The following is a 25,815-nucleotide window of genomic DNA, read 5'->3' on the forward strand; positions in this document are numbered from 1 at the left end:
ATTTGTTCACATGCAACATGTGTTGATATACACGTACATGCACCAAATCCCGGATGCATTCTGCTCAGTTTATTGAGCAGATTTTCAGTCCTCAGTGTGCCATATTTCAAATCCAGTAAGCTACAGGCAGTGCTAAATAATATAATATGATAATCAGAGAAAATACCCACAGTGGTGAAGAAACTGATATAATGTCTAAGTGGATAGTATGACTATAAAAATAGCAAAAAGATTTAGATTAAAACAGCCCCGTCTCCTGCTGGAGGTCAGTGACCAGCTGCGGCTCCAACGTCACAAGTCGAGATGATAGGACCCACATACACCCTCAAAACCTCCTCTGGTGCTGGCTGAATTTATGCAACAGCAACCTCTGATATGAAACAGTCAGAATGTGACATAATACAATGTGGCATTCTAATTTAATAACTGACTGACTAAAGCTTACAGAGCACCACAAAGTAATAAGTGTTAACATTCTTGGACAACCACAAAGAAAAAAAAAAAGCAACTCTGCTGCTCAGATGCTCACAAAGTTAAATCTATCATAAGATCAGAATGAGCAGATATTCATTCAATTTTTAATCACCATTTATGCATTTTAATCCGTAACAAAATAATAGCTGCTGTTGTTCTGCGGTGTGTAACTGCAAGAAGATATTTAGCATTCCTGTTGCACTGCATGATGTTTTTGCTCTTGGTATTCACCGAGCGCCTCCATATCAGACGGCTTACACTAATTTGAATCTTTTTTTTTTCTTTTACATCTCAAACTTTCTTAAATGACTTCAGAATCCGTTGGTAACAATAACTGCGCAAATTTTCTAGAGAACACCAATAAGATCTCGATGCATAGCAAATAATCCCCCGGCGTGCGGTTTTACAGTCCTCATTAAAATTTCCGATCCCTCCCTCATAGCCTACGGTGTGATTCAGTGAGAAGCTCTTCCCCTGTGCCTTTTTAAACCAACTCACACCACTGAATGCTGGTGTAAAGAAAATTCCTGCCTGTTGTTATGGGATCACTGACAACCAGTGTCTCCCATCACTAAATGAAGCCCTGTTAACTTCGGACCTGTAAGTTAAGTATATGAGATAAAGTAACGGCTGCTGAGATAAATTGATCACACAGCCATTAGTGGGAACAATTATCCCATTGCCTGATGAAGTATAGACTTCTGCATAAAAATCATTAGTTCTTTGTCGAGCTGAGGTGAATAATACATGACTATTGAGCACTATATGAGTATTTGGTAATAATGATTGTTCCCCGCATAAAGAAGTGAATCTTTCTTGAATCTCACAAGGCATTACAATGACACTGGTGGTGTGCAGTGTCAATCCCCAATGAGCCATAGTAAATTTAATGGCAGCAGAAATGTGCTGACTTTACTGAGTGTGAAGATGACTGAGCGTGATATGAGGCAGTAGAGCCACTGAGGGCCTCCTTGACACTATTATCATTCCATCGGCTCCTCGGAAAAGCTAACGGCATGCATCACAAACCCGCCGCTGAATGGCGGGACCGCTGCGCACATGGTATTCCTCATCGTCACGCTAATCATCATTACTTCATAACACCCGCCCGGAATAATTTTATCAATGAATCAATGGCCGTTCATTCAGCCTTAATGAATTGGGATTTCTTTGAAGCTCCTACTGGAGTTGCACACTTTTGTGACAAATCCACACAATCCCACTATTCAACCCCCCCCCCCCTTTCCCCGGTTACTCCTCAACTTCCAGCCACATGGGGCTCTACACTTCAGCTCGTCGCTCTCTGCCTGAACCCTGCTCGTCTGTTCTGTGATGCCAAAGCAGTATTTCTGTACGGGAAACAAGCAGTCTGAGTCTATCATATACACATCACTCTCCAAAGAGCTCCTTTTTACCAGCGCTCATTCTACCTGTACCTCGTCCCTCCGCTGTGCTCCTCATTGTACTCTCTCCACAGAAACACACACACGTTCAGGACTAATGCACTTCATTAAGGTAGCCACTTGTGGAGGATAGGAATACATTGGAATACATCAGTCTATGATAGCTGCAGAGGCACGGACAGGCACTACAGAAAGAATGAAAAGACTGGTGCTTTTACAGTCCACCTTTTTCTACATTCTTATTCAGTGTGTTAATACTGCATCACACAGTGTTCCTCTCCAGCAAGTGTGAAGAGTGCCTCTTCCAAAGATAGTGGATAACATTGTTTTCAGAAGCCTGTAATAGCTTTAACACCAGATGCGGATAGAAAAGTGGGATAGAAAATCCACGGAGAAATGGATTTTAAATAAATATGTTTTTGTTTAGAAGGAGAAGATCAGAGCACGCTTCTCTCTCCTGTTATTACATTCTTGCCCTCAAACTCTCCAGATTTATTTACTGACCAAATTGAGTTTCTAAAGATCGCCGCATGTCATTCGGCACCATCTTGGGAGGTCTTTCTGAAGGAGAAGGTCTTTGATGATGCGTATGCCCAGAGATACTCGTAAAATAAAGCCACACGAGTTCAAAGCAACATGTGGCTGCATCAGCTACAGTATGTGACTGTATGTGCTACTTCCGCCTCTGCACACAACAGGCACAAATGCCTTTCAAGTGATGCTTGAAAAACTGCAACGAAATAAGTCTAGACTAAGCTTGAACATCTCTGCATAACGTAAGCAAAATTACAACGAGGATGTGATGTCAGAAAACATGAGCTTTTCAAGACCTCCATATTTTCCAAGAGGCTTGTCTCTTTAGCCCACTGGAACATTAAAAAGCTTGAGGCTAAGGAACTCTATTTACTAATGCATGTGAACACCCTGTTTTAATGAAGGAGAGGAGGAAACGAGACAGAAAGAGAGAGACAGACAGAGAAAATTTTGTCTGCAGCTCTGAGGCCTCGAGGGTAGAAGTTGGGGTAAATCTGCTGCAGGACTGTTTGATGGTGATGTTACTCTCTAATTTAACACAGATACGCTGCCAGCGCCGGCTGCTGCAGATGTGGCTTGTCAGTGGGGTCTGAACGAGAGGACTACTGCAGCAGAGGAGAGAGGGAGGATGTTGAAAGAAAAGAGGAGGGGCTGTATATTCTGTCCACCCCCATACATAATGTGCACAATACAGATGACTGGGGAAATATGTTTTGTCATACTCTGACTGTGGAAAATAAATGCATCAATTCCTGTTTTGTGTACAGAGGCTGTCAGCCAAATTGTTATGGCCAAGGCCCTCGGGTATCAGGGATGGGAACTCTAGCAGCAGAGGCCGTAGCTCATGTTGTCTTGCCACAGTTCTGGGTCACTGAAATGCTATAGAGGAGCTCTATAAACCAGTTACTGTGTATTTTACTCTGATCAAATGTCAATGCACTCATGAAATTGATGCAGCAACCTGCTGAATTGATTGATTGTGTTTGAATATTTTACACCTTTATTCGGTTCATTTAACAACCAGGGTGAGACTTTCCCTGGAAGTTGAAATTGCACTTGTGACAGGTGTCATAGCATTAGGTGGAGACAAAAATCCTTTTCCCTTTCTGCTCTTTTTAGCCATGCCCACGGATCTGTCATGACACAAGTTATGGTGGCTAGAGGAGTCCTCCTCACTTCAACCTCCAGCGCCATCATGAGGTTGACATTTGTCTTTGTTGAGTGAAATATTTTGATAACTGGATGTTTTACCGTGAAATCTGGTACAGACATTCATGTTGCCCTCAGGATGAACTCTGGTAACTTTGGTGATTCACTTCTTATTTAGCGCCATCACCTGGTCAAAATTAAATTTATGATTTCAATCTGATTTGTGACAAAATGCCTGTAAAAGTTTAAAGCCTGTACTTTTGAGTGTGTAGCCTTGTGGCCGAATTAGCATGCAAGTAAATATTATAACTGCTAAACATCAGCATGTTTACATTGTCACTGCGAGGATATTACGATACTCATGTTAGCATTGAGCTCGAAGCACCACTGCGCATAATCACAGAGCCACTAGCATGGTCATTGACTCTTTCAAATCAGTGTCAATACTGCTGTAAGTGGGTCAAAAGAATCTGAATTCAGCCTATTCTTGAAGATACAATGCTCATTGTAGAGAGACTCTCTGTTTCGGTCTCAATGCCTTTCGACATTATCTTCAACCATAAGCACTGCTACATAATGCAATGGGGTATAATTAGCGTACACAATAGTAGGCTAATTTGGCACAAAACTGTAATTTAATATTTTTTGATTTTGAAAAGCCACACGCAATCAAAAGCAACACTTTCTGTTCTGTTTCAGTGAACCAAACCAAGGGAATCATTTGATTAATTTCCTCCTCTGCTTATCAATGACACATTATTAATGAGCAACCACATATTAATTAGGTTAAAAGCGCTTTAACCACACATCCCACTTTTTTTCAATATATCTCCTGCTCAAAAGCCATTATGCAGCCCTATGATGTGACGCGCTTGAAAGCATTAAAGATATGAAGATGCAGATCGATGTGGATCTAAGTGATGCACAGACAGACTGCAGTGGGACCATTCACTCAATATATAGATGTTAAGTTAAACCACTCACTTTAGATCTAGCTAAAACCTTGCGGCTATGACGAAGCTTATCCATATAGTAGTGAGCTGCATTGTGCTGACTACAAGTACCTGAATGCTGCATGTGCATCTGCTCCACAAATCCTAGTATAAAAAAGGTCTTTCTGTTCTGTTTCATAACAGCATATGCTTGTTTCTCACTTTGACATTTGTGCGGGGCCAACTTTTTGAATAATGCACAGTGGTTTTGCATAGCTAAATGTCACGCCCACTGCAGTCTGGCGGAGGAGGTCGAGAAATGGAGGCTTTTTTTGGTGTTGGTCTGTGAAGGGGAACGGACCACCAGGGGCTCCTGCAGCGAAATACATTGAAGTCGGCCTAATAAAGGCCATCACCCAGAGTACCTGTCTCTTTGCATCAATTAGGATACAGATGAAGAAATGACCAAACATGCTGCTCATTACAATACTCATTAGAATGCTGGGGTAAAATGGAGGATACTGTGAGTCAGTGTTTACCAACAAAGGGCCGCTTCAGAATGAGACAGAGGAAGCCAGGGCGTGCATTTCCCAAATGCCTGCTTAAATGCCATCTTCAGCTCTCTAAGGTCATTAGTTAGAAAAATCTATGGGAGAAAGTTGAGGCAGACAAACTGATGGGGAGTGAAGCTGGCTCTAGTGCTGGCTTATTCAACCCCCTAATCTCTCTGGTGGGCTGTATTTGTTGCAGGCTAAGCCCTGAGATGTCTGGCCTGTATCAGCGTGATGGGATATGAGGAGCGACAGTGAGGGGAAGAGGGAAGTGAGAAGGAGCAAAAAAGACAGATGTAGTCAGTTAGAATGAATCTTACCATGTAATTTCTCCTGCTGATCCTATTCAGTATGCTTTACTTATCTCCTCACAACCAGTGCATTTATTTTACACAAAAATAAACACAAAGATAGACAATGTGCACACTCTGTCTGCCCGCCTTGGTTTCTAGCCACACTGTCAGAGACGGCTGATTTGAAAAGGTTTCAACCTTTCCCTGGGTGAAATTAGTTTAGACAAGAATAATTTAGCACAACCAACCTGGTGCATTGCCAAAATGAATGAGAAGTGAGGAAGTTTCCCCCGTCTAAGAACAGCAGGTAAGATAAGAAAACCTCTAGAAAAAAGCTAAAGTACACTCTGTGTATCTTGGTTATATCTAATGTTAAAGAGAAGAGTAATATATGATTTTAAAAAAATGTATATTTAAGATATTATACAATTAAAGAGAGACTCCTGCAATATACTGCACTTTCCTAAAGTTAGGAGATCGACTGAACAAGACTCAGAGCCATGACAGCTGCTCTGCGAGGCTGTGATTGGGACAGTGGTGCTGCAAGCTGAGCATGCTGACATGTTCACAATGACACTGCAAATATGTTTTGTAAAAAGTATTGTTGACCCGATGATGGCGCTAGATAAAAAGTTAAAGACGCACCAGAATTGTTACAATTTGTCCTGAAGGGGACATGAATGCTTTGACCAAGACTGAGTTAAATAGATATGTCACTGAAAATCACAAATGTCAACCTCATGGAGGCACTAGAGGAAAAATAAGGGGATCACTGGAGTCATTTGGATTAATGGTGGACGAACCGAAAGAATGACGTTGCATTTCCTAAAGCCACGCCACTAGCATGGCTACAAAGGAATGGTCAAACGCAGAGGCCGACAAATCCTGACATCTCGCTCAGAAAAACACTGGATTGTACACTCCTCATAACGCCACTGCACACAGTTTTTTCATCAGAGCAGCCTGGTAAACACCCACGTTTTTCAGACTCCATGCCCCCAGTTTGAAACTCAATAATATCACTTGAATACATTTCTAAGATTTAGGAACGCTCCCTCTATATCCACAAAAACACATTATACAACCATTTTTTTTACAGGTTGAACAGCGCTTCCGATGACTAGTGATCAGACTTTGAGGTGAGCTGCATTATATTCGTTTCTTGGACTCATATCAGGTGTAACAGGCAACCTCCCCCACATGGCACAGCTCTCTGAAGATAGATGAAGTCTAAGTGTGGTGCACCACGGAGGACTAACACAGGTCTATTAGGATGCAGGGCCAACAGAGGAGCTCTGATGCACAATATCCAGCAGAGAGTACAGTATCAAGAGCATCATGTGTTTCATTTGTTTAGGTGATTAATGAGCACTCGCCTACAGTGTGGGACGCAGAGAAAATTGAGTGTCTCCGTTTTATCTATACATTACAATCATCTCTCTTCTTCCTCAACACCTTCCCTTGAGCTTATAAATTATGGCCTCTGTCCATTTTTATGGTTGGTGTGTATGCAATTAACACAGTGTACACACTCTATAGAAGCATATCCAGTCCAGTGGTACACTGAAATGAAAGTTATGTCCACAAACTGTGGAAACACATGTGCTACACACACATTTTTTTTTTTTTTTGCATCCAAAAGGACATATGTTTGACTTCATCAGCCCTGCAGACACAGCGCTCTGCAGTAATCGCAATTTGCTTGTTCCACCACAAATATTAACATTTCCAATCTGTTGTGTTGCACTACAGCAAATAGAAGCGGCACGACTCAGAGAGTGTTAATAAATCATGATTATGAAGCACCATTGGCTGCAGCTTCCCTCGACAGCCAGTGAATAAACTCCATCCCAATTCTGTCTGTGGGCACACCCTGCATGATGATACAAATCGTTAGGTAATTATACAGCAATTAAGATTCTGATAGGAGAAACAGCAGGTTGGTCCGCCCTCCCGGTGACAAATGATGAACAGGGTGTCTCTAATCGACTCACTTTGATAGTTCCCCTTGACCTGAACTTATGGATTTATGGAGAGCTTCTGCTGTTTGTTTGCTTCCTTTTTTATTAAAGAGAAGCCAGCAGGCCTTCAGAAGATGACATGCCATCATCCATTTGAAAAACAAAGGCTAATTTTAACTAGCTTCTTTTACTGATAGACGGCTAATGCTGTTCAACCCAAAGAGTTGTGGTGCCAAAGGACACAGCGCACGAGGAATTTTCGATCTGTGACTCAGAGGACACATCGTGTTCCATATTTAACACTCATTCATCTTTTGCATGGCACCATAAATATTTTTAAAACATCCTGAAAAGCGTGTGTGTGTGTGTGTGTGTGTGTGTGTACTGAAAAAGAATCGTCACAGCCTGTGGGGACTTGTCAGGTGTGAACTCTGTTAAGATGCTAAATGCTGCAAAGCTCGACCTGCTGAGTGTAAACCAAAGCTACTTTGATGTTAAACAGTTAAACAAGTTCATTAATAAATAATGGGAGTTTTTCTTCTCACAGCTCAGAACACAAGCACATTTGTGTTCAAGCCGCCCAGAAAACTGTCGCCCTGTCTTCTCACACTTTCAATCTTTGCAGAGAACACAAACAAAAAATAAACAGATTTCTTTTTTATTTTATTTTTTTATCTATGTCTCACCACTTCTCTTCTCACATCTGCTCTCAAAGATTGAGGTTATTGTTGACACTAAATCCTGCTAAATAACTACATCAAACATCGCAGAAATCCAACTGTATAACTGCTGGGTACTATATTAATACAAAGGAAATACACCTATGAAAGTCAGGAGGATATGCAGGGTGTGGAAACTGGAGAGGTGTCTGCACAGAAGGGAGTCAAGGATGCTATAAACAAAGTCAAGGTGACTGGGGAGAGCAGGTGCAATCCAAGCTGAGGAAGGAGGAAGCAGAAGACACCAAGAGGCTGGCTAGAGAGGCTGGGGAACAAGAGGAGGCAGAGAGTGTGTGTGTGTGTGTGTGTGTGTATGTGCATGAGACAGAGAGAGACATCCAGATTGAGAAGAGACATAAGAGACACAGGAAATCTGCAAGCAAATTAGACATCATTAGCCAAGAGGCGGTTAACAAGTCTAATTAGGGGGGAGGCAGGCAGGCAGTGATACCAGACTTGCTTCCGGACCGCAGACGCACACACACGCACACACACACATTCATATAAACACACACAGAGTCACAAACATAACTCACACTCTCAGCCAAAGCTTCAGGCATCTCCTAACTAGGTCAGATCTCAGAGACTTTAAGTCGGAGGGTAGGAGAGGGAGATAGAGAGGGAGAGAGATTGAGGAAAGATAAAAGATGGAGGTTGGGACTTTGAATGGGAATCGTTGTCTGCTCTTGGTGAGACGGAGAGAGACTTGTTTAAAAGCTGCGAGAGTGAGATAGCGTGGAAAAGACTTGGGGAGAAAAAGACAGAGTGCATACAGTACACATCCACGCACTCTAAATAACCGCATAGAGGTTCACCTGTTTACACACCCAACAGCTGCTGTTTTACTTCTGTCGTTGACGGGACGTTGTGTTTAGGATATGAAGCTGAAAGAATACTGCAGCTGCTGTTTTTATCTCCCATTAACACCGTCAGGTGCATTCAACGCACACGCGTAGTTTCAACTGTTATTATAAAGATTAGCCGTGTGAGATGAGGATATCACTGTATTAATAAAGCCCATCCAGTTCTCACTTTGAGTGATAGCTTGCCAATGCCCCTGAGGGATGACTGAGTTATGTTCCCTTGAAGCGATGATGACTGAATGTCAATTCTGGAAAGACAGAAAAATGCTTCAGTCAAACAGCCTGCATCTCTTTCTGTTCCCTCTGCTCTCTCAGAGGCACAGTGACAGAAAACATTGTCTCAACAATGATCCCTCATCTCATGTTACACTGGCTGAACGCTTCACAAAGATGGCTTTATTGCCTAACTACCAGCTTAGATCTGTTGCATGCCCTATAACGCCATAGTACTATTCTAAATTGCTCTGTTAACAATAAGCAAAGCATGTTGTCATGGCCAGTGCCAAGAGCAGCAGCATTGAGCAGTGACATACCAAATGGTGGGCTTTTGAATCACTCTGTGAAGTTTCTTTAAAACTTGGGTCACACTGGGATGGTTCTAATTCACTTTCATTCAATTCAAACGGTTATTACTCCAGCACATCAACTCCTGTGCTCGTCCACTAATCAGAAGGCCACAAGTCGGTGCCCTCGGGCAAGATACTGAACATCATGTTGCGCCCTAATGGCTGTTCCATCAGTGTAAGAGTGTGATGTATGAATGTGTGAGCGAATAAGTGAATGTGGAAAGTATTGTAATGTGCTTTGAGTGGTCGATGAGAGCAGAAAAACGCTATATAAGTGCAGTCCATTTACCATTTATTTTCTTCCATAAAAACAGCGACATGCAAGAGAAAAGAACGGTCAAAGTCGATGCAGCTGTGGCTACGTTATCCTGACTCTTAGTTTTCTACAAAAGCTGGATCCTACATTTCCCATAATGCCACTTTGATCTGCATCTTTCATTATGTTCAGTGTGATGGTTACACATACTGTGCGTTGACCAGTAATCTGTTCACTCTGGGGTTTGATACTTTGAGCAACAGACTTTATCGGACTTGAGGCTTGTTTGGTTCTCAGGAATTTCCATACTGTGAGAAGATAAATCTTTCTGCTTATAATATGTCAGTTGGAATTATGACTTGGACGTTGACGTGCTGTTTACAAGTTGAAAACTAACTCCTTTCTGACATGATCGCAGCATTAGACCCTCCCCGACTTAACAAAGCTCCTCCAAGGCCACAGAATACACTAGTTCCCCTCAAATTATAAAATGTTCTGCAACTGATTTATGAATTAACATTTTTTCAGGCTTTTTTAGTTTTTTCTACTTCAGCAGGAGTCGCTGAAACAGAAACGCTGCTGATTGGTTGTCAGTGAAGTGGCACCAAAGTCATCATGGCTACCTGACATTTTCCAGATTTATTATTCGAATACAGTTGTGTACAAGTCAAATATATTGTAAATGTTTCACTTATTACCCGTCTCCGGATGGCAGGTTCCATGATGGTGGCAGTTGCAGGGTACACATGTGGAGAGGGGGCCTCTCCCGGGGACTTCCCAGGTGAATCCTGGGGCGCACCGCTCGCAGAACTGGCCTGTGAAACCCGGGGGACAGGAACAAGATTCCACCCACGGAGCAGGAGGGCTGGCTGGACCAGAGGAGATTAAAGCTGAGGTCAGGGTTACATCTGCGAGCTGTGATGTGTCTGGAGAGGAAGGAAGGGAGAAGACGAGACGAGTGCTTTGTCATAAAACGGACGCTTACAGAGGTCACTGGTAAACTGATAATTGTTGCCTCAGAGGCCTGTTGAAGTGAAGAGGCACCTGCTTTTCTCTGGAGGGAGAGGGGAGGGGTATGTGTGTGTGTGTGTGTGTGTGTGTGTGTGTGTGTGTGTGTGTGTGTGGATGTGTGTGGATGTGTGTGCGTGTAAGCAGTGGGTTATTAGCATTTGTTGTAGTGCTGTCCCTCCCTCCCTGTCTCATTAGAGGTTCTGGCCTGTGTTTACAGTCTCTCACACACAGACACACACACACACACACACACACACACACAATAACAGATTCATCCACCCACATGCTCGTAAATGCCACACTTAATGCTCACTTGCACACGCACGTGCGCTGGCATGCGCCCACACACCTGCACTCGTCACCCAGGGAATCTTTGATATAGCAAATGAATAAATCACTGCAGCAGAGCAAGACGAGAAGAAAAGGAGACAGGAGACTCGGTGGAGGTATGTCAGACGTGCAGTTCCTGTGAGGATTCGAGATCCCTCTCTCCTCTCATGAATAGTGATGGGGACAGGCCATCCTGAACCACCAAATCCCTTTCACCCTAACCCGCAGCCACTGAACACAAAATTACTTTTGTTCCTGCTCCTTGAGAGCACAAGATGGACAAATGGTTGGATGGATAAATAGATAAATAGACAGATAGACAGACAGACAGACAGACAGACAGACAGACAGATAGACAGATAGACAGATAGACAGACAGACAGACAGATAGATAGATAGACTGATAGATAGATAGATAGATAGATAGATAGATAGATAGATAGATAGATAGATAGATAGATAGATAGATAGATAGATAGAATATGCTGTATATGTTTTACTATGTAGCTTTGTCAGATAAGAAATAAACCAAGTGTGAATGAGCAGCTGCATAATGAGGGAAATCTGAGTGGAAGAACCAGAGGAGAGGATGGACCTTGACTTCTAACAAGTCATGATCCAGGCATTCCTTCAGCGGTGATGAAACCCAGTTCATTTGCACCTCTGAGGGATAATCAGTAGGCAAGCCTGTCCTCTTCCCTCTCCAAGACTCGCCTTGGCCTCTACCCTTTACTCTCCTCTACCTCCTGAATTCTATTAGCTCATTCAACGGGGGGAAAATGTGCAATTAAAACAGTTTTCAGACACTGAACCCATATTTCAGTTAATTAAAAACATTTCACTTTAAGTCACGCTGTGCAAGTTCTCGCCATCAATCCTTTTCTCCGAGAAACCTTGTCAGACCAGTTGAGATTTTATTTCCCTTTAATGGTTCACTGCTGCCCTGCTGACAATTTAGGTCTCTACCTGTACATTAAGTCATTAAGCCACAGCTTCCTCTTAAATTTCCAATATGGCTATGCTCGCTGTTCAACATTCAATTTTTGTGGCGGAGAAAATGAAAGGCCTTTAGTGTGCCTGCTGCAAATGCCTTTATAGTCTAAAGACAATACTGTCATTAAAATAATACACTTCTGTTATAATAGGCTCTCTGCGGTGCAGAGAGAAATTTGAGGAGTAAAGGAGAATGTGCGAGGGAGAGACGAGAAAGATGAGAGGACAGCTTTATGGGATTTTGATATTAAAGTTTGCCACGCAGCCTGCAGCGATAAAGCACGTCTAACGCTGTTTGAGAATGAGTTTGAGACCTTACACAAATCATTAAGACTTTCTCCCCTGTGATGTGCAATGGATTCAGTGTAAACTGTGTGTGTTTGACTCTGTTTGCACGGTCATGTGGGTGGGTGGTTACTGGAAACAGTTTGATGGAATATGCATGACTGTGCTTCTGCAAACTTCTGTGCCAGTCCCTTTCTCCACGCACAAGTGCACGCCGTGGAACTACACAAATGTGTGTGCGTGTCTCATTGCCTGCACTGCCTGCAACTAATTAAAATGGTGTAAGTAAGTGTGAGAGAGCTGGTGATTTTGGCCAGCTGTTCTGTCTTCTTGGTGCTCTAATCCGCCGTAATGCCTCTCAGATCCTGCCTGTAGTTTACTATGCAGAATATCAGATAGCAAGGGGAGGAAGAACATGATAAAAAATAAGAGGAGGATTTAAAGAAGTTGTTATCAACATCTGGGAATAAATGTCCCGTTTTCAGCTAAGCCAGATTTGGAACCGTTGAACTATTCCCTGAATACAAGCACTGACATTGTTTTTGCAAGTATGTTTGATGCAACTTTGTGTACTGTGTGTTGAAAATGAATTTTTCTGTTGCACTTTAACTGGTATCATTTGTAAATGGCCATGCATTCAGCTATAATATAACATAATATTTGTTTTTCTAACAAATGTGCTACTGACACAGTATATATTTACACACAACCATGTTCCTGAGGTCTGTAACAGCGTGTATAAATGTCAACAATAATGCATTGGCTACGTCTGTGAGCTGTCAGTGCATTGCAACATATAAATAATGTGATATTCAGGTTAAAAGACAGACATTCTTAAAATAACAACCACAACAGATCCCAAGCTAATTGTGTTGCACACTTTAATAGCGACACACAGGAACACACAAACACACACTTACAGTTGTGTCCTCCAGCGTTGCTGATTCTGACAGCGGTCAGGTTGTAAAGGAGACGTTGGAACTCAAAGGCAGACAGCTGAGGTTTAAATCTCATCTCATTTTCATGGAGCCTGTGAAACAAGAAGAAAGAAACACATCATTTGCAATGTATTTGTGTGGCACATTCAAATGCAAATAAACTGTGATTAAACACTGAAAACATCACATTATGAAGGCGCAAAAATCCAAATGGTAAATTTGCTTGTGTGCTGAATTTATGAACAATTGGAGTGTTTTTTTTCAAAGCAGTTTAATTCCTCTCCACTGGTAATTAAGAAGATATGAAATGCTCTGCCACACATGTGCTTGACTTTCTATGGGTGGCTATCAAGAGCAGACACATACAGTCTATCAGAAAAAAAAAAAAATAGATGTGCTGACTTCAACACATATTCAGGGTCTTGATCACTGAGCTCTGCCGTCTGCTGAAGGATGTTCTGCAAAGCCAGGCTGTACAGCTGACATCTGCCTGTTTTACTCCAGACATCATGTACTCTTTCCATCTTGATGACAGGTGCTGAGTCAGCGTCACACAGGTGATGTTGTGTTATAAGATTTTCCTCAACTATTGTGCGACGGTCCCAGGGGTGACGAGCAGCAGCATGACGAATAGTATTCACATAATTTTCATGTACGGTTGTAGAAAACACAACTACAGGTAACACTCTACACTAACATCTTTAAAAAAAATGGTGGCAAACCACAATTAGGTTTCCATGAATATCTGAATTTCTAATAAGTCTGCAGTTACATTTGTTAATTAGGTGTTCATAAATGGATTTTGGTCCAAATGCTCTGTTGCTCTTTTCTACATGGTTAGATGGGTTGTAACGTATCTATAAGACAATTGTGTATTACTTTCAGCCAAACCACATCAACAGCTTTTCCCCTTAGCTTCACTGTTACAACAGAATTCATAAAGGACTTATTTGAAAGTGGTATCCAATTACACTATATGAACCTTGTAAATATGGGCAAGGATGTAAAAAGAATGAAGTGTTTTAAGTTTGTTGACCATATTAGGAAAAGCCTGACTTTGTCTAATATAGTCGACAAACTTAAAACATTTAATTTATATAATAATAATTTTTATGTCCTGATGAGATATGAGTGTTCAATGGCCTCTATTTTATTAGGTCAGTTGTTCTCAGCATGACACCGACTCGTTTTCAGAACGCTTTAATTCGTGCATAGCCTCTGTCTTATATTCACATTTGCACTCTGTATATCAGCGCATATGTTTGTGTGTGTGTGTGTGTGTGTGTGTGCGTGTGTGTGTGTGTGTGCATTCCTGGCTTGCCACACAGACTCTCCATTGAAGCGATGGGTCCTTGTTCCCTGGCCTGACATGTAGGCACAGTAATAAAGAGAGGCAATTACAAACTGGGCCTCAAAGCCATGGTAATGGAGCTGGTCAGACAGCGATAAGCAGAGTGTGCATGAAAGTGAACAAACTCCCAGTCATGCTTTCCCTATGGAGCATCAGTGTCCCTTTTAATCAGCACCAAGCAGAGCGCAGAGAGCCACACTGTAATTAAGCCTGCTCCGCGGAGGATGAGTGGAGATCATCAGGAGAGAAAAGCCCACAAGAATACTGGACACACACACCCACACAAACACAAACAACCACACAAGCACACACACACACATGCAAGTACCTTTAGAGGGAGAACAGAGATAAAGATACAAGGTGAGCAAGAAAGCAAGACATAAATGGTGTGTGAAAGACGGAGAAGGAGAAAATAAAAAGGAAACGATAAGGTAGTGGGAGGGTAAGTAAGCGTGTAAGCGATTGTAAAATTGAAAAATACAGATGAGTTACACAAATAAAACATGTACAGGGACAGAGCAATTAACAGGAAAAAGTATCAAAACCGACATGTAGAGCCTCTCATCGACTCAGTCTTGCTCATGTCGGTTAATTTGGTAAATGCTTTCCCTGATGAGTGCATTCATTAATTCTCCCCTTGAAAGGGAATTAAAAAAAACTACTCCGTGTTTAGGCACGTGCCTCCCGCCGTCCAACTAAGGTCAGTGAAGCTGACGATATGGATGACACGAGCACAAACACTGAGCCTCAGGCAACGTCCACACTGATATGTTTTAGTTTTAGAGTGCATCACATACGTCTCTACTCTGACGTTGTGGAGCCCCTAAAGTGTAGACTTCTGCTGCTGGCCACATTTTAGTTTGAAAACTCCAGGGTTGCATTTTAGTCCGGATGATGATAAACGGGGACGCAGACACCCGCCTCGCCTCCTGATTGGGTCTTATCAGTCACGACTAGCAGACAGTGGTGAATGCAACATGGATAGCGACCAAAGGCATCTATCCAAGGTATCACCAACTTGTCACTTGGAGCACAGTCACATTGGTGAATATGAAGAGTGCATGACTCAAAAGAAAGAGACTGAGAAGCACCAAAGTAATCGTACATTAATCATTAGTGAAATGGTTAAACTTTATGAAAACCTGAGTGAAAGTTACGTTGAGCAATGGTTTGTTGTGGTGCTTGATCAGTTTTGTATTGATTGGTATGAGGCTTCAACTTACACCAAAAACACGACAGATTTCAATAATTAGTTGGACTGAGCGACAGACATTTTCTACATATACGGTATATATGCATATATGATATATATTCAAAAGCTCTGGTTATCTTGGAAAAGGTATGGAGCTTTTGGCCTGGCATTGTAAGGGTTACTTAATCATAAATAAACCACAGGTTTCCTGCAAGCACATAGTAAATCCATGTTTCTCCTTGCTTTGCTCAGTCACCTATAGCAAAACTTTTTCTTTTTTCATTATGGCAGCAAAGTCTGGTTTCTGTTCAATAAATTTAGCGGGCCATGATCAATGATCAAAGTCAGTGAACTTTCAAAACATGACAGAAATGAGCTCAGTGCCAAGTGGACCACATGCCCACACTACTACTGGTGCACTGCTGACTTCTCGCTGAATTGGCTCGCTCCTTTTAAAGGCATTCATACGAGCAGTTTCCTCAAACACTTCCTTTGGCCGTTTATACAGCAAACAGCTGATCGCTGGTGAATCACTGCACGTAGAACGTTCATCAGTCGATTGTAAAAAGCATCCGAGGGGTGCCTTTTGGCATAAATATGCTTACGTGCCGCAGACAAACTCATACAGCTACAAGCGAGGCAATAAAACCTCCCCGCCTACTGGTTCCAAGGGAACAGAAAGTGAACAGGGGGAAACATCAGAGAGTGGATGCTTCCTTATATAAACCATTCACCTCCTCTCATCAGTCCCCTCCGCTTCAATCCCAGCGCTATCACGTATTTGTCCTTCATCTGATTTTGAAATGATCTTTGCACCAGGTGGGAACACACAGCCACTTAACAGGTTACCATATTTACCATCTATGAATGCAGATGCAAGAAAGATGTGGAGTGTGTGCGTTTCTGCTCATGCTTATTTAAACTGTAAAATGCCTTTAATGAAACACTTATTCCCTTTTTTTCGAAACATGATTATTTTTAATGAATATGTTTCACTTGATTGTTGCAAAACACACTACCAGATGGCCACAGCTTGCACACATTCTTGACATGTCTGAATTTGTGAGTATGTGTGAATGTCTGTGTGTGTGTGTGTGTGTGTGTGTGTGTGTGTGTGACACAGAGAGAAGCAGAAAGAGACAGAGAGAGAGAGTGAGTATGAGGGAATGACACAAAGCATGTACTGAGGTGCATCTGTGCATGTACCTGAGAAGTGTAATGAGATCTGCAGAGAACTTCTCCAGAGAGGAACATTTAATGACAGTTTCTGTCCCCCAAGCTCCAGTGCGTTTCAGTGAGGGAACCACAGAGCACCTTTAGCCTGTGCTCTTGGTGCGGAGGGGAAACTCATTACTGGGGCGCAGACACCAGAGCGAGCCTTGGAAGTATTCAAGGGGGACAGACAGACACAAGCTGTGTCCCAGTTTCCGTCCCAGTCCAGGGGCTGGATCCTCTGATGGACCGTGTAAAGACGGTGCCCTGCTCTGAACTCAAAAACCAGCTTCAGCCAAAACTAAGTATCATCAATAAAGGTGAAGACAATTGGTCAACAAGGTGTCAATTCCAGTGTAAAAACTTTGACATTTTTATGATCAGTATGAATTATGATTTTTTTTTTTTAAAGCATTTTATATTATTATATATTTTTTAGCAACAGCAAACAGTGGAGTCAGTGCTTGGTATCAATTATTTTCATCCTGCAGTAGCTTTTTTTCTGTACAGCTCAAGAGATATTACTAACTGATGACCACCTAAGTGGAAATACCTAAATAAATAATGTGTGATATTTCTTGACTGAGTTAAAGTGGATCGCCTGAATGCTCCATTAAAATATACAGCAAAACATGTTATGGGATACTCAGGGCTGCAGAGGATGGCTTTTGAGTTCAAACTGCATTTTTCTGCCACTCTTTGAGCAGCTTTCGAACAGTCATTGTCAGTCCACTACGGGCGCCTGTGCAGCTTCCAAATAATTGGAGCTACAAATCCACCATTATAGATAACGCTTGACAGTGCTCTTATCATTTGACCTGCACTTCTGTTCAGCACAGGTTGCCAGTTACTTGCCAGGACAGTTTTTGTATAGAGGCCCGATGGTACCAAACCTGGCAACCTCACTGTGAAGACAAGACTTGAGGAGGCTGTGCACAGTCACTGCACCCAGCTGTTGTTCATGAAGAAATAAGTAGGTAAGTAAGTTTATTTTTTTATTTGTATAGCACCTTTCACAGATAGAAGACAAACTCAAAGTGCTTTATATCAATAAAAAAGTACAAAAATTCCAAACACAGACAGGAAATAGGTAAATAAAAAGCAATAAATAAAATAGAGCGAGTATTCAGACAGGCTAACCAAAAGCCTTTCTGAATAAAAAGCTGCCTCATGAAGATTTCACTGGAGTCTAGGGATCACAATGATAAGGGGAGAGTGTTCCATAAACAACAGCTTGAAAAACAGGGTCACCTCGGCTTTTATAAGGGGTATGAAGGAGAGTCTGTTCAGCAGAACTAAGAGCCTGATTGGCCATGTAAGAAAGGAAGTCAGTATGTGGAAGTGGACTGGAAGCCAGTGCAGAGAGGAGTGAGTGTGTGATCTCTTAGGATTTCTAGTGAAATGCATTCTGGGCAGTTTGATGGTTCAAAGACGTTTGCTTCGAACAGGTGAAAAAAAGTTAGTAAGTTAGTAATGCTAATCTAAACAAGAGAAAATAAAGCCATGAATAATCATCTCCACCTCAACCTTGGTCACTACAGATCTCAATGTAGCAATGTTCTTCAACTGGAAGCTGATATGATTATCATAAGACAGGGACCGGTCAAAGATGACACCGAAATGTAATTATATTGATTATGCTGAACACAAACACTTGACGACGCAATATACAGCTTGATGCTTGGAATTACATTTTCAGGAGCAATTATAAGAGCTTCTCTCTTATTTGCATTTAACTTGAAGGCAGTTGTCAGACACCCAAATTTCAATCAACATCCAAACATTCATTTAAAATGGACAAATGGTTACTCTCAATGGCACCGAACATCCCCTAAAACCGCAAATTGTCTGAATTAAAGCGATCACTGTTGCGTGTCGTTGGTCTTGGCGTTCATTCTTTCGTGGTAATTTCAACAAAGGAATTATACCAACTAAAAAGGACGCAGAGAATTTGTGTAGATGTAGAATTTGCTTAATGATATGCAGGATAAAAAACTGATGCAGAGAACGGTTTAGTCTGTCATACTACTATTGCTTTGCCAGTAACACACTCTCTCTTTCCAGTCACCTGATGCTCCAGTTGAAATGGGACTCGCTGCTTTTACCCACCACACAAAAACCAATTTCAGCAAGACTGACCTGTCCTTTGTCAAATTCTGTTTTCCACCACAACAGACAAAAGCACAAGTATATTGACTCCTGCCCAAACTCCCAACAATCGTAGTATTATTCTCAACAACCAACTGCTCTGTGGAGCTTTCATTGTAATCACAGCCTGAATCTGCAGGCTTCCTCTTCACAGCATTCATCAAGTCAGACCTTTCCTCACTCAGGATTCTCGCCAGCTCTCTGCTCATTCTTTAATCATCTCCCATCGGAATTAGTGCTGCTCTCCTCCCAGCAAACTGCAACTTCCACATGAACAACAACACGCTGCAACCCACCTTCTCTCCGACTTCTCCAAAATGTACTATATCAACGCCTTTATAGATACCTTTCAGCAGCAGCCAACAGCCAACTGCCCATTGTTATCGAACAATGGGAGTTTGATCCCAGATGTACGTGGAGGCTCTACAGGACTGTTTTGAGCTAATGGACTGGAACATACTCTGTGGAATACACAGAGAAGACAATGCAAGGGGCTTCCCAGCTGGATAACATGTCAATTTCCATGTGGACCCTTAAATTGCATTAAAGAGTTTGTTGTTTTCTTTGGTTCACTTTAAACAAACCCCGGAAAACAAAGAAAATTAAATCCCTTCTTAGGGAAGAAGAGGGCTTCCAGGGCTGGCCTCAGGGAGGAAGTTGGTCTGCGGGCGCTGAAGAAGGAGAATTAAAGATAGAAACACGGCAGCAGAACTGAAGACAAATTGCAACAAAACAGTATGAAGGAGGTGCTGAGTGGGATGAGAAGGATTACTGGCTACAAGACGGCGGCCAAGTGGAGGAAGAGAACAAAAATAGAGCGAATGACTTAAGCCTTTTTTTTTTTTTTCAAAAAAGGTTCAATGTGGACACCGGGCCAACTGCACCCACTCCACCAGGTTTGACGGGCCTTAATGAGAGCTCTCCACAACAATGTGACTGCTCACACTACCGCTTCCCTACAGAATGCCACACCAGGGTTGACAGTCGCTCACGCCTCCTGATTGACCACTTGACCATGAAGGACAAGAAGGGAAAAGGTCGGTTGAGAGCAAAGCGGTGCAAGGAGAACAACTGGGAGTCTCATGTGAGATGAAAGATCTGGTAGAGGATTTCCTGCAGAGAAAGTGGTTTTGGCACAAGAGCTCATAGTAGGCTTTGACATTTGGGAAGGAACTACATGTTCTAGCACAGTGTCTTTATGGTTTAATGGAGAGGCAGACTGAACGACCTGAAGGAAAGTGCTGATTGACACAATACCTCATCAATACGTTTTTCCAAGTCTGTCTTAATAATCATATACCTATACTAAGTTCCTTAATGGTAGCTGTAATTGTTTCTCCTGGCCATGAAGAGACCACTTCTTAACTTGATGAAGGACAAAATCCACTGTCCTTGTTCTGCAGGAGAAAAAAAAAATCTTAAAGTTAAGCCAAAGCTAGTAGGAGGCTTTAGCTATCTGAGTTAGTCGAATCAAGCGGATAGCTTCAAAAGTTACATCCTTCTCTGTATGAAATGACCTCCCTGTGTTACTGTGCCACAGCCATTGCTCAGAAAGAGAGAGAGAGCACCGGGCAGGGGAACAAAAAGACACACTGTACTTGATTTGTCAAATTAATACTGATGAAGCCTCGTTATGTGTTATGTATGTACATTAACTTTAGAATGAATAATTACACAGAATGAGGGCTGTGGAGTTTGTCTACAGTCATATACATGAAGAGATCTCCTCATAGCCAGAGGGAAATCACACTGACTGATAACTTCTTCAATACACAGCACATAAGGGCATGTGGGTATTATTCTGAGAAAAAGTTGAACAAATGTAAACCTTTCCTTTAACTTAACTGCATCTTTTGTTAGGTTGGACAAAAAAAAAACTGAAGCTAAAACAATTAAAACAAGGACATAGCGCAGTAAAAACACAATGCAGGTTGGCAAACTCTCAATCAGCTCTTTAATCTCAGTTTCCAAATAGAGATGCTCATCAACCGTCTACAACACAAACAAACTATTACAAATGACACGTGCCCAACTTAATATAGTCTAACAGTACACACCAAGAAAACACAAACAGAAGACTGCTAGCTACGAGTGATGTAAACACCATCAGCTCTGTGTGACAGGAACTGTGTCGCAGCTTGATTTTGATTGCTGCTATCTTTATGACAATATCCAGGCCTCTGATTGCTGCAGCAGTCACAAAGGTGCAGTTGTACTCGAAAACTTAATAAAATCCATACCTACCTGCAAGGTCTAAGTAATGTTAAGATTTGTTAGACCTCGTCACAACGTAGCGGTGAAGCAATCAAAAATACGCATTCACAGGAAATTGCTCTCTGAGTTTATATTTATATGTGTATGTTTCTGCGCATTTGCTACTGGAGGTGTATTAATGTGATTTGATTATTATAAGAACAAAAGTGCGTCTACAGTACATTTAGATGTGGGAGGCTATAGTGTGCATAATACCTAAGTGAGTGAAAACTCATTAAAAACTGCAGCTGTTAACAGCAAAGTGCTGTGGTAGGTCAAAGACATTTTAACTCATCGAATCATCGATAAAAAAAAAAAAATGAAAAAAAAAATGAACAAAATATTTTGTTCAAACTAAACTTTGCCATTAAGTAAGAAAATTCAGCGAGCTGAATCCTGGCATGTGGGCTGCAGCTGTCCATGCCATATGCATGCAGGGTACATTTCTGCAGAGCTTTGTAGAACCTGAAGAGCACACGCTCTCTCACACACACACGCACGCACACACACGCACGCACACACACGCACGCACACACACACTCACACACACAGACTGTAATTCCCCCTAAGGAATACCATCAACAACAAACCTCTATAGCTTCAAATTTTCTACTCATGAGAACAGATTTCACTCTTTACTCTACATATATGTGCACATTCTTGCATTTTAAGCCTATTAGAGATGTAATGCAAAGCTACTATCTGTATCTGATAGTAAAGATAGAAGCTTCTATTAGCTCTTATTACAGATTCATACTTTTTTTTTATTGCCATTTGTACTTAAATTTACATTATACGTGTAGGTGTACCTACACACAAAAGAGCATAGTGTTTTATCCATGTACCTACAACAATAACATAATAAAGCATTATCCGCATTTAAAAAAAAAAAAAACACATCTAAAGTGAGTCTAACTAAAAACTGTTTAACTGTGAATGGTCCGGGTGGAAATCAACAGCAGAAACAAAACAGAAGTTTTACCTGTTGGAAATGACAAGCTAGTTACACATTCTTATCCAAAGTATTCATATTTGTTTACATCCGTAATGCTTGTATTACATTCTACTTTTTCTTTGCCCTACTTTCGCATCAAGATCAATAATGTTTCGAATGTCTGTGGCTGCTTGTTTCCAATATGAAACCCTGGTGTTGGCATATTAGGCTGCAAAGGGACCACTCCCCGCATACCGTACCTCCAGGCCACGGACCCGCCTTGCACTCCATCTCGCGCTCTGCATGCCGTCGCTCTAATCCACTTAGCTCTCCTTTCCCTTGCTACGACACGGTCATCCTTCCAGCAGAACCCCTCCCCTCCTCTGCCTCCTGACCTCCCCACTTCAGTCAGAATATCAGACTTACATATATCACCCTGGACAGGTCACCAGTCTATCACAGAGCTGGCATATAGAGAGAAACAACCATTCACGCTCACATTTACACCTACGGGCAATTTAGAGTTGCCAATTAACCTAATCTGCATGTCTGTGGATTGTGGGAGGAAGCCGGAGTACCCAGAGGAAACCCACGGAGGCACGGGGAGAACATGCAGTCTCCACACAGAAAGGCCCAAACCGGGTGGCAGGTTCAAACCCAGAACCTTCTTGCTTCTTACAGTGCTAACCACTGCACCACCGTTTCATGATCATCATTTTATCCACAAAGCACGTGTCACTTGAGTGTAAATTTGCCTGTTGCTACGCTTTAGTATCACTTTCCTAAGGTTTTGGTGACTTTCCACTTCTGCACACATTTCATGTCACTCCGGGTGAGACCATCTGCTAAACGTATAAAATGTAAAACTGGAAATGTAATGCTGCTGCCCTGTACTTGCCAGATCTACATGACAGCCAGCGCATGGGGGAGCTGGCTCATCACTACACTCACATCCCGACATTCTGCTGGGACCATGACAGCACAGTCACAGTCAATGTGGGTGAGGTGTAATCAGTACATGGATGTCCTGGATAGTCTGTACTCTGCAGACTCTCTATATATTGTAACAAGGACAAGTCAGGCAACGGGGAGATTCATAGGTGCAGGGGAAAAACAAACATCCCGACATCCATTCTTATGCACACATTCAGGCAGACGCTTTGGTATTTTCCAGAGAGACACAAGTTCAACAGTAGAAAAACAACAACAAAAAGCACAGACTCACGAAGCCTGAATCCTTCTACCTGACAATGAAGGAGTGCCGTGGAGAGAGGCCGGGGTCATGGTCAAGCACTGGTTGTGGTGAAAGGTCGGCAGACAGGGTGATTCCAGAGCCTTGGAGGAGCAGGGTGACGCGGTCGGGGAGCAGCTCGGAGGTCTCAGAGGTGAAGGTGATGGAGAGGAGCTGGCCGTAGCTGTAGGCTTGGTGACCCAGGAATTTCTCTAATGGGGGATGAGAAGAAGGAGGGGGGGGGTGTGTGAAAGGAGTCAGCTTTATTATTGAAGTCTGAGCCAACTATCTGCCATCTATGTAGTCAACACAGAAATGGAGTTGTATGTAGGGAAGTGTGTAGTGGTAGAAGATGAATTCATTTTGTGCACATTTAGAAATACTATCCCCGCTCCTTTCTCTTTTACTGTGTGTGTGTGTGTGTGTGTGTGTGTGTGTGTGTGTGTGTTTGTGTGTGTTTGTGAGGGCAGAGGGCTCAGGCTTTTTGAGCCCACACAGAGCACTGCAGGAGTCTATGTGTAATTACCCACCCTCTCATCTCTGGCTCATTACAGCACATTAACAGGACTTCAAAGATCTTACCCCCCCCCCCAAACCCCCAAAACTGTCTAAAAGGAAAAACACACACGAGTTGTACTTCTGATATAAAAAGAATAAATAGGCAGGAGTCTCACCAAACCTCTGCAGGGAAATATGAAAAATGTAAACATCATTGTAGAAAGCATCAGTTAGACTCCAAAAATGAACAAATCATAACAATTTCTGTAAAAAAAACAACAACTACGCTGTCATTCTGTGCCAGCTCTGGGTGAGTGAGTGGGCAAAACTGACAGGTTGCATGCTTGGTTGCCACCTTGTTTTTGAGCGTAATCGTGTGTGAAGTACATCCTGAGCTCTTCTGGGGGTTGGGAGGGCTAAGGACTTGAGTGGGTGATTTTGCTTGCGAGAGGCCTCTGGCGTCATTCAGAGCAGTTCAACTGTCTGAGCGTCTAATATCTGCTCAACCGACAGCCCCCTTTTTATCATCTCTTGCATGCCCCTCTGTGCCTCTGCAGCCCACTCTCACTGTGACATCTGCGGCCAAATCAATCAATGACTTTACTTGACCTGCAACACTTTTGGTAAGGGCCTACTTTCTGAAAGTCTGCCTCGAGGTTTCTGGCTGCTGTTGTTAATGTGTTACTCAGTGATGTGTTAAACTAACAAGTTATTACTTTTTAAAGTAAAAAGCAATTACATTATTATTTCAATGAAGTCTAAACCATTGCATAATTTCATGCATTTCATGCTTTAATACATAACACCACTTACTTCACCAGTTCATTTGGTTTATTATACATTATATTTTTTATTCCTACTATATCTTTCAGCTACCATCTCTATGTAGTTTTATATCTCCTCTCTCAAGCTTCTCTCTGGAGCTCTAGTCATAACAGGAAGAGAGCCTCTCTTCTGATTGGCTGACTGTTTTCTGAGTGATCGAATAAAAACAAAGCAGATTTCAGGCCAAGACTCTGAGGAACCAAATCCTGCAAGGCTGGATGGTGGGTCCAGGTAGGCAAGGCTTGGAGCATGGCTGAACACGGTGACTGCTTTGTTGTGACATCACAAAGTTACGCAAGTCCCGACTGCTCGTTTTAAGGCTGAGTTTCTGAATATGGGCTTCTCTGTGGACTGAGCACTTTGATATTTTCACAGTATTAATACAGAACCTAGACCTGCTTTATAATCAAAAAAGACATGTAAATCTCACTTTATACAATATGGGACCTTAAATTAAAATGTTTTTATATGAAGTGATGTGTCTCTTTTCTTTCTAATAAGCTGCAAGTGCTCAGATATAAGAAAGCACACCCAGGAGTCAAAGCTGTTGCAGCTTTCTTTCAGTTTCACTACATGAAACAAAACAATCTGCTTCCATCACAGTTCTTAGCTTTAAACCAATTTCAATTCCAGTGAGGATACATGAATAAAATGAAGACACAAGAGTTCTTTACATTCATCATTCAACTGTGGGATCAGTATTTGTAGAAATGAAAACCAGCCAGTGATGAAAGGGGAAGGCTTTAATTACATGACTAATCAATAGCACTTTCTGTTACTCCAATAAGGCATCATTCATGTTAACTTGACTTCAGAATCAGTAGAAATAGATAATTACAGCCAATCAGGAGCAAGGGGAGCGGCTTAACAACCACCAATCATCACCAGCGAAAGACAAAACACTTTCTCAAGT

The 25,815-nt window shown here is 42.1% G+C and overlaps 1 protein-coding gene across 1 annotated transcript in view; it reads right to left on the bottom strand.

The window, feature by feature from the left end:
* Window positions 1-25,815, bottom strand: part of lamc3 (laminin, gamma 3) — a 95,696-nt gene that overhangs the window by 15,304 nt on the left and 54,577 nt on the right. Inside the window, exons 10-12 of the mRNA XM_023424003.2 lie at window positions 23,593-23,791; window positions 13,241-13,350; window positions 10,400-10,627 (exon numbers count right to left, since the gene is read on the bottom strand). Coding sequence (XP_023279771.1) covers window positions 10,400-10,627; window positions 13,241-13,350; window positions 23,593-23,791 — 537 coding nt within the window. The remainder of the gene's footprint in view (window positions 1-10,399; window positions 10,628-13,240; window positions 13,351-23,592; window positions 23,792-25,815) is intronic.

This window comes from Seriola lalandi, unplaced genomic scaffold (assembly GCF_002814215.2).
Source record: "Seriola lalandi dorsalis isolate HSWRI2012SDOR001 ecotype SW California unplaced genomic scaffold, Sedor1 jcf7180002054695, whole genome shotgun sequence".
NCBI classification, from domain to species: Eukaryota; Metazoa; Chordata; class Actinopteri; order Carangiformes; family Carangidae; genus Seriola; species Seriola lalandi.